The 12,597-nt window shown below is 38.5% G+C and overlaps 1 protein-coding gene across 1 annotated transcript in view; it reads right to left on the reverse strand.

Moving 5' to 3' along the window:
* fig4a (FIG4 phosphoinositide 5-phosphatase a) overlaps positions 1-12,597 on the reverse strand; it is a 99,224-nt gene that overhangs the window by 9,834 nt on the left and 76,793 nt on the right. Inside the window, exon 22 of the mRNA XM_074685175.1 lies at positions 5,036-5,127. Within this exon, the coding sequence (XP_074541276.1) occupies positions 5,036-5,127 (92 nt within the window). The remainder of the gene's footprint in view (positions 1-5,035; positions 5,128-12,597) is intronic.

Raw genomic sequence — 12,597 nt, forward strand, 5'->3', positions numbered from 1 at the left:
AATCAAAAACATCCTGCGAAACAGCAAAAAGTTGACACTTAGCTCATGGTTATCCCTGCTGTACGCTCCTGTGTGACAGAAAGAGCCTTTCACTAAAGGTTACCAGCTCCCAGTCCACTCATTCTCCGAAGGATGCGATTAAATTTCAGGCTCATGTCGTCAGTTTTCAATACAAACAGGTCTGCTCAGAATGCTAATGCTCAGAGAATAACATCATCAAATCTTAGATTTCCCTGTGGATTATTTCCTCCAGCAAAGACAAACTAACATCCAACAGCTGAAAGCTTCCCTCTGGCTCCTGCTTCTGATTTTTAATATTAATGCATCGATTAGAACGGCTCCCGCTGCAGCGAACATCTTTGGAGCCGCTCCAACCTCCAGACTGGGTAATGAGCGTGGTCTCATTCCTTTAGCGTGCAGCTACAGCGGGAGGATATGAGCAGCATTCTTTAATACAATTTGGATTCTTTTAAGTTGATCATCATAATTTAATCCAAAGGAGGGAGGCTGAAGGTACAAATCTAAGAAAAATAACAAAGTGGGCCTCTAAACATGTGTGTCAGTGTCTGTGTCTGCCTTAAACCCTCTCCTCTGCCTGGATGTTGATGTTTTGGTTGTATCAGGATGTTTCTAGGCAAAGAGTAAGCGTGTTTACATCAGCAAATCACAGAGCGCCCAGTGCACAAGTGGCTTTGCATGTCGATTGAAGAGTGGAGAAAGCTAATCAGAGCGGCTATGCTAGCGGACGTAGCACGGACGAAGAAAAACAATCAAAGTAAAACATAACGCCAAACAGATTAAGTTTTTTCCTAAACGAGGGTGAAGCTTGGCTCAACTTTCACTGCTTCAGGAACTTGGAGAGTGACATGAGTTAGCTTTCTGCTAAATATTGCATCACACTTTTGATATAAGAAACGCTTGAGTTCGACAATTAACGTCTTCTTTTTTGTTGCTAGGTGCTGCCCAAGTAGCTGCCCGTTGCAGCAGCTCTCTCTTCTTTGTCCGTTTCTTGTAATTTTTTTCGTCTCTTTTTCGTCATCTTTGTATTCGGAGTGGATCATCACTTTGTATGTTTCATTTGTTGGTAAAGGACACCAAACTTTTTGTGGCTTCGGCGGTATTTTTTGCTACTTTTCTCCTGTGTTTGTCTGGAGATCCTACATGTAACCATGGCTGCATTGTTTACATGTGAAATTAGCTGTTGGCAGCCTGTAGCATGTCAATGCTAACTAGTGTAAGGCCTGATGATTTTCCTCGAGGTGAGGAGAAGGAGGTGAGGATGACGTGCTGGTTCTCAGGTGTGACCTGGGAGGTGACGACGTGGACCTGTCCTTCCATCCATTGTTGTTGGGAACGTAAGATCTATCTCCGGTGGGATGGACGAGCTAGCTGTGCTAGCCCAGCGGCAGAGGGGCTGCTAGAGGGCAAAGTGGCATCGTGCTGTGACTCCTGAATTTCCCCTCAGAGATAAATAAAGTATTTATTATATATTATTTATTATTATTTATTTATTTAACTTGTGTCTAAGGTTGTATCTACACAAAGCTGGGTATCTGGGGAACCCCATGTATTTTATACGTTCAGGCCTGTCGTCCACACAAACCGCGGATTAATATCATTAAAAAACTTTTTTTTTCTAAAAAAACTCTGGGAAAAGTGAAGACTTTGGAAAACTCCTGTTTCATGGTTTTGTGTAGACGCCTAGGGAAGTGAGTTTTTGGTTCTCAAACCTCACAGCTGAGTGACGGGGGCTCATTCTGATTGGCTGGCATGGGTTTCTCAATTTGATTCTTTCATAGGAACCAATCAAATTTCATCTGTAGTACCCAGTATCGATTCATGTAAAATCAAATGGTACCAAGTTTTGGTACCTACATGCATCCTTGTGACAGTAAGGGAGTGAAAGAGTAGGTGATTTTCCATGCTGAACATGAACACAGCATGCAAAGGTTATATATTGATAAAAAAAAAAGTTAAATAAAAAAAAATTGAGATTTTATTGTTCAACTGTATTATTATAATTAATATTTATTACCACATTAACACAGGCTTAAGTACAGAAAATTGGTGCCGTTGAGTACTGATACCAATTGCCAGGTACTCGGGATCTGTACCATATCATTTTAAATGTGAAAGGACATCTGCACCGTATCATTTCAAATGTGAAAAGACATCTGTACCGTATCATTTCAAATGTGAAAAGACATCTGTACCGTATCATTTCAAATGTGAAAAGACATCTGTACCGTATCATTTCAAATGTGAAAAGACATCTGTACCGTATCATTTCAAATGTGAAATGACATCTGTACCGTATCATTTTAAATGTGAAAAGACATCTGTACCGTATCATTTCAAATGTGAAATGACATCTGTACCGTATCATTTCAAATGTGAAATGACATCTGTACCGTATTATTTCAAATGTGAAAAGACATCTGTATCCTATCATTTCAAATGTGGAAGAACATCTGTACCATAGCATTTAAAATGTACAAGGACATCTGTACGGTATCATTTCAAATGTGAAAGTTACTCATCCCTAGTTCTATGTGTGAAAAACACTGAGTTTGGCATGCCTCGAGCCACACTCATCAGCAGATTTTCTCGGTGTGTGTGTGGACTTAACGATTGAGGGGATGATTTTCATTTTTGAAAATACCTGACTGCATGTGGACAAGACCTAAGAGCGGTTATGTGTAACTTGACAACAACAACATTTTTTATCAGCTGTCTATCAACTGCCAAAGAATAGGAAAAGAAGTATTGAAATGATCACTTTTTTTGCAAGTACTGAAATAACTGTTTTCTGTTAAAAAAATCTGCATTTGACAATAAGTTGGTTTATTGATACCATTACAACATCTAATGAACCTCTAACGAAGGCAATCCACTGCATTTTCAGACTCTTAGAAACAAGGTTTTGTTCATTTTTGCTTTTTCAAACATTTTTTGAGGGATGCCAAACATGATCAATGAGCATTATCAGTTAAATCCTAGAAATACTGGAGAATTAATTAATGCAACGCTCTACTCTACAGTAGGCAAAAGGCAAGCGCTGTGTGCTGAATGAGTCCTCTGGACCACGGTGTGTTTAACGCGGCAGAGTGTGTGAAAAAGCTATTACAGCTCCATCAAATGAATCACACTCGCTCAAACGTGCCGTCCTCTCCCAGAGAACACAGAGTTGTGTTCGTCTCTGAGCTGTGAGAGTTCGTTTTGCTCATCAGCATCTCTGCAGAGCAAACAGGGAGAAAGGACAAAACGAGAACTAAAGGAGTAAAGGACGGAGGTGGACGCGGAGCGGTGAGGTCATAAGGGTCAGAGTTCATGATGTCCTTTAAGTTAAACCCTCCTGATCAGCCTGAGGGGGCTGCTGTCGCTGTCTGCCTGCTCTGCCCCTCTCTGTCCCGGGCACTGGGTGCAGAACGATGAGATGAAATAATTTCTCCTCAGAGGAGTTTAACAGGAAGAGGCAGGAAGAGAAGAAGGACTGTGCTCTTCAACATGATGGCTTATTCTTTGTCACTGCACAAAAACACAGCAGAGCGACGGCGCTCAAAGGAATTGAAGGCCAGATCCACTGAAGGCTGGTGGATCGGAGGTTAGGGTAAGGGGTGTAGCAGTGGAGCAGGCTGGTTATGGAGGGCTTTGTGGGTGAGGAGGAGGAATTTTGGGTATCTGTGTGTGCGAGAAGTTGGGTCTGGAAGTGATAAAAGCGTGGGCAAGGTTTTGGCGGTGGAAAAGGAAAGAGATGGACGGAGACAGCCGAGGTTTTCAAAGAGGAAATGGAAGAAGGGGGTTTCAGCGAGTTGACTGATGTGATGAAACTTGGTTTTGGATCAAATTCAACATTTTCTGACTTGTTGTTTGAGTTTATTTTATTTTATTAAATATTATTTATTTTTCTTCTTGTATTTTTATTATTAATTCTATTTGGGGAAGTATCTTGGAAAAGCCCACCTTAGGTTTTTTTCACCTCTCCAGCATTTTCTTGCATTTATTTTTCTATGGCAATATAACTGTTTGTAATTTATGATGCAAATAAAATAAATTAAAATAATTACTTAAATAATGAATGTCAGAATTTTTTGATTTATTTTTTATTTGCAAAGATTTATGAAATAAAAAAAAAAATCAAATTTAATTTTTTTGAGATGTTTTGAAAATTTCAAGGATATTTGAATTTCATAAATTTGCAAAAAATGTAAAACAAAAAAATAAAATATTCTGAAAATAAACCATGTCATAAGTCTCAGAAAATGTTGAATTTAATGCATGCAAAGTTTCACAACTATGGGATAACTTCTTCCTGGTTAGGCTATGGACTTTTTAGCCCACGGTCGTACTTTTCTCGGGGTTTGATTCTTTTTGATTTTTAGGGCGTGGATTCAATATAAATTGCAATTCTTCAATATTCCAGATTTTTCTGATTTTAGGTTTGCTTTTTAACACCAGACCAAGTGACAAAAGTTAAATTATGTTGATAAAGTCTACAGACAATATAAGGAGTCATATTTTCCTAAAAGAGTGTACATACGTTGAGTCAGAGAAAAATATTTCACCCTCTGCTGGAGAAAAATGGTAATTTTTTTTCAATCAAAATCAAAACAAAGCCTTAAAATAAGAATTTGAATTAAAAAAAAAATAACAAAGGATAACAATTTTATTTTGTTTTTATAATTTTTTCACAATTTCTTAATATTGTTTTTTTTATTTTCCCCACCCCTAGTGTGAGGACGGATGAGGGAAACGTTTTTTATTCATTATGAAAGATGCAATTTAAAACCTTTGTTGGAAATTTAGTAAATGTGTTGTTCCTGAACTAAAAACTGAACCATGAAAAATGTTTTGAAGTTTGGAAATCTTTCTTTACTCAAACATCCTGTTATTGAAACTTTCAGAGCTAGGCTTATTCAGGTCTCTCTCAAAAATAAAACACGTGATCTCAGTGGGACTCACCTGGATAAATAAAGGTCAACATACAGACTTCAGTATCAAGCACGCGTGTGCGCCGCAGCTTTCTGCTCCTCACCTTTGGTAAATGTGCAGGTCTTCCTCAGCTGGAAACTCGGCCAGATTGAGTCCGTACGGCTCCTTCACCGCCTGCTGCAGCTGCTGGATCTCCTGAAGAGGTGAGAACAAGGACAGGTAAGAGGATACGCGAGCATGTGACTGAGACAGGAGAAAACAAAAAGTGTTTAAAGTTAACCTCTGGGTATCTGTGAGAAGAATTCATCCAGGTACACGTGAGCGATGCCAGGCCGCTTCTTCAAACAACAAATTACAGCAACAAAAAGCGGGAAGTGACACCGACGAGGTCACCGGGTTCGGCCGCTTCTTTACATCCCGTCTATTAATTATGACAGGCAGCAGAGAGTAATCCAGGCAACTGAGCGTAATTTGATTGCTGGTGTCTGATGAAGTGATTTCATGTTCAGAGCCCTCCTGGGGGTTCCTGCACTCAGTGTCCTTCGCTTCAGGAGAGACGGAATAATCAGGATAAACAAGAAGCCGTTTAAAGAAGAAGGGTCACCCCAGTTCATGGCCAGTTTTTTTCAACATGTTTTGCAGTTAATGACACACTAAAAAAGCCAACTGACATTTTCTGGCCTAAACCATAATTTCCAGTTGTGAGGACTTGAAAATATGAATCATAAAGATTTAATATAGTATCATGAGTTAGCTTAGCAAACTGAGCCACTGTCTGCTTTAAAAGACTTTACTGAGTTACTGAAACAGGTCAGATGAAAACCGCCTTTTATGTAATGAATTTAACGCGATAATGTGTTACAAATACATGACATACATAACAGTTCTTGGTGAAAGCTAGCAGCTAATCCAAGCTTAAGTCTGGGGAAGTAGCCTTTAAACTTCATTAAGTAAACTTCATAAATTTAAGTCTTACAGCAGTCTGTATCACACTAACTTGTCACGACAACAAGACAAAAATAGCTGAGACAGTCGCTGTAGAACTCAATGCTAGCATGAGGCTGTAGTCGCAGCATTAGCTGACTTCCCACATTGCCCAGTTGTAAGGATGACACTTGGACAAACTTGACATCTGGACGTGTAGGACTGGACAGAAGCGTGTTTGCAGTTTGGTTTGACTACGCTCTGCTTGTGAAAGACGCCTGGTGCTCCCAGCCCAGGGCGGCTCCAAATCTCTAGCCAGACTCTCCTCCTCTGTTGTTCCCAAATGTTGGAATGAATAACCTAACTCTATACGATCCACGATCCTTTCTACTTAAAGAGATGTCTGAAGACTCATCTGTTCAGGGAACACTTAGGCCAATAAACTGATAGACTGAAACAATTTTCAGCACTAATTACTGAATAATGTTGAAGGTTGAAGTTTATTGTTGCAGCAATTAATTGTGGTTAGTTAGCTAGATCAGGGGTTTTCAAAGTGTCAGACAGTGAGCCTTGGGGCCTCACCTATTTTAATAAAAACTACTACTTCTAATAAATGAATTATACACTCTGGTTTAAACAACAAAACGCGAGTCTTTATTTTAAACATTCTGTCCTAATGTCTCCCAAATTTTGGTTGAAATGGGTAAGAATTAGATGAATTTAGGTCAAAGCGTATTTGTTTATTTATCATACCGACTACATGAACTTCAAAAATCAAAAACACTTTTAATTTTATTGTATTTATTTTTATTTTATTTTATTTTTTATTTTATTTCATTTTTATTTGATTTTTTATTTTTTATTCTATTTTTTATTTTATTTTTTATTTTTATTTTTTAATTTCTTTTATTTTTTATTTTATTCCATTTTTATTTCATTTTTATTTCATTTTTTATTTTATTTTTTATTTTTATTTTTATTTATTTATTTATTTTTTATTTCATTTTTATTTTTTTATTTTCATTTTTTTTATTTTATTTTATTTATTTATTTATTTTTTATTTATTTATTTTTCTCTTACAGTGCTGCTATCTTTGTACTTGCCCTGTACTGCTGCAATACCTGAATTTCCCCTCTGGGGATCAATAAAGGATTATCTTATCTTATCCTATCTTATCTTATCTTATCTTAAAATGAGATGACAGCTCTTGAGCCAGGAGAGAAAGTATGGCCACTGTGGCAACAAAGAATAGAAGATCAATCAAATGCAGAAATATCTTACACAGAGCTGCTTTTAGCATCTACAAAACTCTTGTTTAAGAAGACCGTTTAGAGCAGCTTTTCAAATGCAAACAGATTACAAATTCACAGTAAACAAGGTGCACACTGTGGTCTTGGAGAATCCAGTCTAAGAAAAACCCAAATTTAAATATCCATCGTTATCACTGTGCAAAACACGTGTGGTCTAGCGGGGTCGGAGAACCCTAAATTGATATATGAGATGCGCAAAAATGCTCAACCGTTATGTTTCTAGAGGTGTCTTAAGAAGTACATTTTGCCATACATGGTTTAGCTGAGTTCATATGTTCACATACGTGTGTCTTTGTGGACACATGCCCCTGAGGGATCCATGAGTGTCCTGTTTGGTTGCAGAGCAGAGCAGCATGGTCGCATGTTCACAACTTTCCTCCATTCTCTCCATAGCGCATGGCAAAGTTCCCCGATGCGCACAGACACACAAACACGTGCACACGCACACACACAGAGACGAGCACTCTATATAGTGGACAGCGTCAGGGAAAACAACCACGAAACCACGGCGCGCTTGTTTCCATACTTTTTGCTTTCAGTGCCAGTTCAAACATTTTTTTATTATTACTATTATTTTGTGCTTTGTTTTTTATTCCTCTTCTTGCGCCTCCCATGGAACTCTTTGGCGCCCCCAAGGGGTGGCACGCCTCACACTTTGAAAACTACAGGGCTAGATTATTCTACACTTCTAAAAAAAATCCTGCACCTATTGGCAGCAGCTGCAGCCAAATAACTTGTATAAAATAACTTCAGCACAATTATTGACTAGGTTGATTATCTGTGTAGATATTTAGCATTTTGAGGCATATGTGTATCGGCCTTGTTTTTAAATCCAGCAACCAATAAAATTTAATTCCAGACTGTGTTATTTTGGCGCCTCTCTAGCTGCAGTCACTATTCTGTCTCTACCATCTGATTGGTGACACTCAGAGCCACTTTTTGGAAAACGTGGCTTACTGTAGAAAACTTTGGGGAGCTATTTATTTTTTTAGTTTTTATTTAACTTTATGTGACAGCTGCTGAGCCTGAGCTGTTTAATAAACTCATGCTTTAAAGCTTTAAACAAAGTGTTGCCAATATTTCCACTTTTACTGCAAATGAATATCGGCCCAAATATCGGTTATCAGCTTCCTTGACGACTGATTATTGGCATCAGTATCGGCCCTCAAAAAACCATATTGGTCTATCTCTAATTCACAAGTTAGTAAAACTTTTAGTCAATTGATAAAAGTTAAGATTCTAAGTTATTACAACGTGAAAATATGAGTTAGAGCAATTTTCAGTTGAGTAAACACAAATCAAAATTTGCAGAAGTTTTCTCAACTTTTCTGTTTTTGCAGTGCAGGATGGCTGCAGAGTGGCAGGAAAATGTGAGGGTGGGGATCAGGTGAAGTCATGTAGGAAAGGATCAAAGGTGGAAGTCAAACCAGCAACATGGATAATAGCCTCTGCACACAGCTTTTAAACCACGGACGGAGCAGAAAAATTAATAATTCCTAAAGATGACTTCACCATGAGGTGTTAATCAAAGCTGTGAGGAAATAAACACGATTATACAATGATAAAGGAAATTCAATCCAAAACAAGGATTAACCAATAACATTACAGTGGGCTAATCTTTTAAAACTGTTACAAAAGCAAATAACACAATTACAGAGCGTAACTCAGGTTTACACGCTGCTCGGGGAGCAGCAATTAAAAACAAAACCAACACAATATCCTGGGTTTTCTTTACCACAGGCTGTGATTGATGGGACCTCTCCAGGAAAATACATTATTTAATCACACACAGGCTAATTTATCACAACAACTATCCAGCGTTTCCTTTCAGAGCAGTTAATACACATGAAGTAACAGAGCAGCAGGATATGAAGCACAACCGCGGTGTGAAACACGTATAAAAGGTGGATTATGATGAAATAAAAGCTGAAATCTTTGACCTAATTTACAGAAGCTGGAGTGAAGGATGCTTCAGGAAAAGGGTCAGAGAGGCCAATGATGTGAGTGTCTGACTGATGAGCTGCGCGATAACACACTCTGTCACAGTGTCTTCCACAGACTGTATCAGGTTAAAGCTCCATGACAGAAGTGACCATATCGAGACTCACACAAAGTGGCAAGAATTGTCGTCTTTAAAAAAAACTCCTAGAGGGGTCTGAAAGTCATTAAATGTAGTGACAAAGTCTCCAAGTTGGCAACACTCAGTCGAGGTTTTATCCTCCACTTTCTTCCCGCCGTCATCAGAGCTCACACTGAATCTAAAGAGCTCCCAGAAAACAGAACCATGCAACGCCAAAGGTAAGTCCTCTAAAGGTTGTGTTATGCTTTACGCCAAGATCTGTGCAAGAGAGGTTTCCATTCCCGAACTGCAGGGGGCGGTGTCACAAACATACGCCTACAAGAGTACTAAACAAAAGTCAAGGAAGTTTGCCTTTGTTTACAACATGACATATCTGTCCTGGAGATTTACCACCTGGTTGTCACGGTGATCTCTGTGTGCAGAGTCATGCAGATGCCTGTATTTCTGCACTTCCACCACTAGGAGGTCCCGATCTTCTGCCATCTTGTCCGGGCGTCTCTGTCCAACAGGTTCGAAATTTTTGAGTGTGAAAAGGACTGCACAAAAGGGCGAAAAAATGACGTCATCCGTCCATACGAAGCTGCATGGACCCCCCGGACGCGTCAAGCATAAATCAGCCTTAATTCTGTCTTATCTGCTTTTTATATTAACAACACACACGCTGTACTCCTCCTCAAGTTGCGGATGATTGGAGCTACATACTAGCTTCAAACTGTGTAAAATGAAGAAAAAAGAAAAACACAAACTGAACGGAGCACACGCAACCCAAACCGAGAGAGGAAAACTGAATAATTCAGATTTTTTCATAAACAGTTCTTTTCCAAGGATGTAAATATGATTTTAATGTAGTAAAAGTTTGTTTTATGGCTGGGTGTGTACATGACTTATGGTCTTTCTGCACAAAAACATTTTGACAGCCTTTTGTCTGAAGCTTGCTGAATTCTGCTACTTAACAGAATATTATGGTGGCGTAATGCATTCAGCCAAAAACAATAAAAAAAAAACCTCATGTTTTTATGACATAACTATCTCATAAAAACAAGATTAGAGACTATCTTGTGAAAAAAAAAGTAATTTATTTAATTTTTTAAATAAGAGACACTTTTTCTCGTAAAAACAGGAATCTAAAAAGTTATAAAAATCCTAAAATTTTTTGTCGTCATCTCGATGAACAAACAAGACATGTACCTGCTAACCAAAACACATTAAAAAGTCTACCTAATATGTATTGACCATGAACCTCTGATTAGCGGCAAAAACATGCAGCAATGAGTCATGCAGCGGAGCATCATGGGAAACCCTGTATTTACAAGATAGTATCACATAAAAACAGGAAAATCAAAAATAAATAGATTTCCGTTTTTGAGAAAGTTATGTTGTAAAAACAGGAGTTTTTTTTTTAAGTGAATGCAAAACACCACTACAGGATAAGCAATGTGGAGCAAAATTTAACAAGTATAAAGATGCTTCTGCTAAATTAGTGAGGACGATCCACTTGACACCTGAAACTTGAATCAGTGGTTTTTCTCATTCCCATGAGCATTATCACTCTTACTAAAGCGTGCATTTGTTTTGGAAGAATTTTTCTTGCCTATCACTTTTATGGCACATTGAAGCATTTTATCAATCTTACATTTACACTGAACAGATAAGGAGCCAAACCAAGCTGCCATCCCACAAAGTGATGACACCAAATATCTGTTATTGTTAATACATAAAAATTAAATAGAAAAAAAAATAATTAAAACCTGAGTCATTTCACTGAACCAGGAAACTTGACGTACCTTCCTCTCTATATGTTTTCTATATGTGGAAAAGAGAAGAGACACTTTTCCTTCACTTCATGGTCGATGGGTTTAATGCACAGATGATTCACGTACACGTGCTCGGCACATCCAGACAAGTTGGGAGTGAGAAAACGTTTTGCGGTCATTGTAATCTCCGTGTCTGTGTTCACACGCTGGCAGTGAAACACGAGTTTCATGTAAACAGCATGGATCCGTCTTGCCTTGTGTCGGCTGTGAGATTGCGGGGATGGTGTTATATTGTTGATGTGGGTGTTTTCTCCGCTGACATGACAGCAAACGAGCGTGATTTGAATACTGCAGAGAGACACATGAGAGCTGAGAGATTTGATTTATATTCTGTATCGGGGTTTATGGAGCTGTAGGGAAACACTTATAGAAAATATTTACAAGAGCAACACTTGAGTGCAGGTTTCTTGCCCCTCCAGTGTATTAATTTTCTGAATAAGGCAGAGGATGTTTGCATTTTTTCTTCCCAGTGTGATTTATAAGTGATGGAATTAGCTTAAAAAGACTTGTGAGAGGCCTTCTTGAAACCTTAGCAATTATTATTTTCTTATGCACCTTTAACCCCAAAATTGTGAGCCTTCAACTAGCATTTTATGATGCTACAAAATTTAGCCCCGTCTGAAATAATATGACTGCATTGTTTTTGTCATGATATGCTCCACAGCGCCCCCTAGCCACTGTAAAATCAGCCAGGCTACCTTCTTGAAGCTACAGGTATGAAAATTTTTGTGCATAACCAGCATGAGTAGACCTACAAAAAAGTCTTTTACGATCATAGCGAATTCTGAAAAGGAAGTAGGATAACTGGAGTTAAATATTGGATTTCGACGGTTTATAGGGTACGTATTTGAGGGAACTCATCCTAGGTTTTTTCTCAGATCAAGTCCAAACTTGGCTTGTGTGTACAACACACATTGACGATGAAAAGTTATTCAGGGATTTTTTGCAACTCAATGGGCGGGGCCATAGAAGACCACCAAAGTTAACTAATTTTTCACCAACAGGAAAACCTTAATAGCTCTCCGGTACAGTGTTGTATCAGGACCAAAATGCACTCACATGTTCTGTGTCTCGTCCTAAACACACCTTTATGCTTTTTTTATTAGCTTTAAGTATGGCGCCCACTAATGTCAAATGTCTTTCACGCCTTTATAAAGTATCACTGCTTATGTCCTGTAGTAAAAGGGTGCGTATATGGCGTCTCATGAAACTCTGATATCTAGCCATGAACCAGGAAGTCATTGTAGCCCTGTCATATATACGACCAGTCTCTGTCAATTTCATGCACACCATCGAGGTCCATCTTACAACACTTCTAAAAACCTCAACTATCTGCAACTGCAATAGCGCCACCCTCTGGAAATGCACTTTAGTATCTTTTACATGTGTCCTCCAATTTGTTTCAAATTTCCTTTTAATGATCACAGTTCCAATCTGGACTGCTAAAGACATGAATTTGGGCAATTAATTTTGCTGCGTATATGTTGACTGCAGCATGCTCCAACAGGCAGGAACAGGCAGGAACCTGCTTATCGT

The sequence above is a fragment of the Halichoeres trimaculatus genome, unplaced genomic scaffold (assembly GCF_033239565.1).
Source record: "Halichoeres trimaculatus isolate MK-OKI-2021-1 unplaced genomic scaffold, fHalTri1.1 fHalTri1_scaffold_13, whole genome shotgun sequence".
In the NCBI taxonomy this organism is placed as follows: Eukaryota; Metazoa; Chordata; class Actinopteri; order Labriformes; family Labridae; genus Halichoeres; species Halichoeres trimaculatus.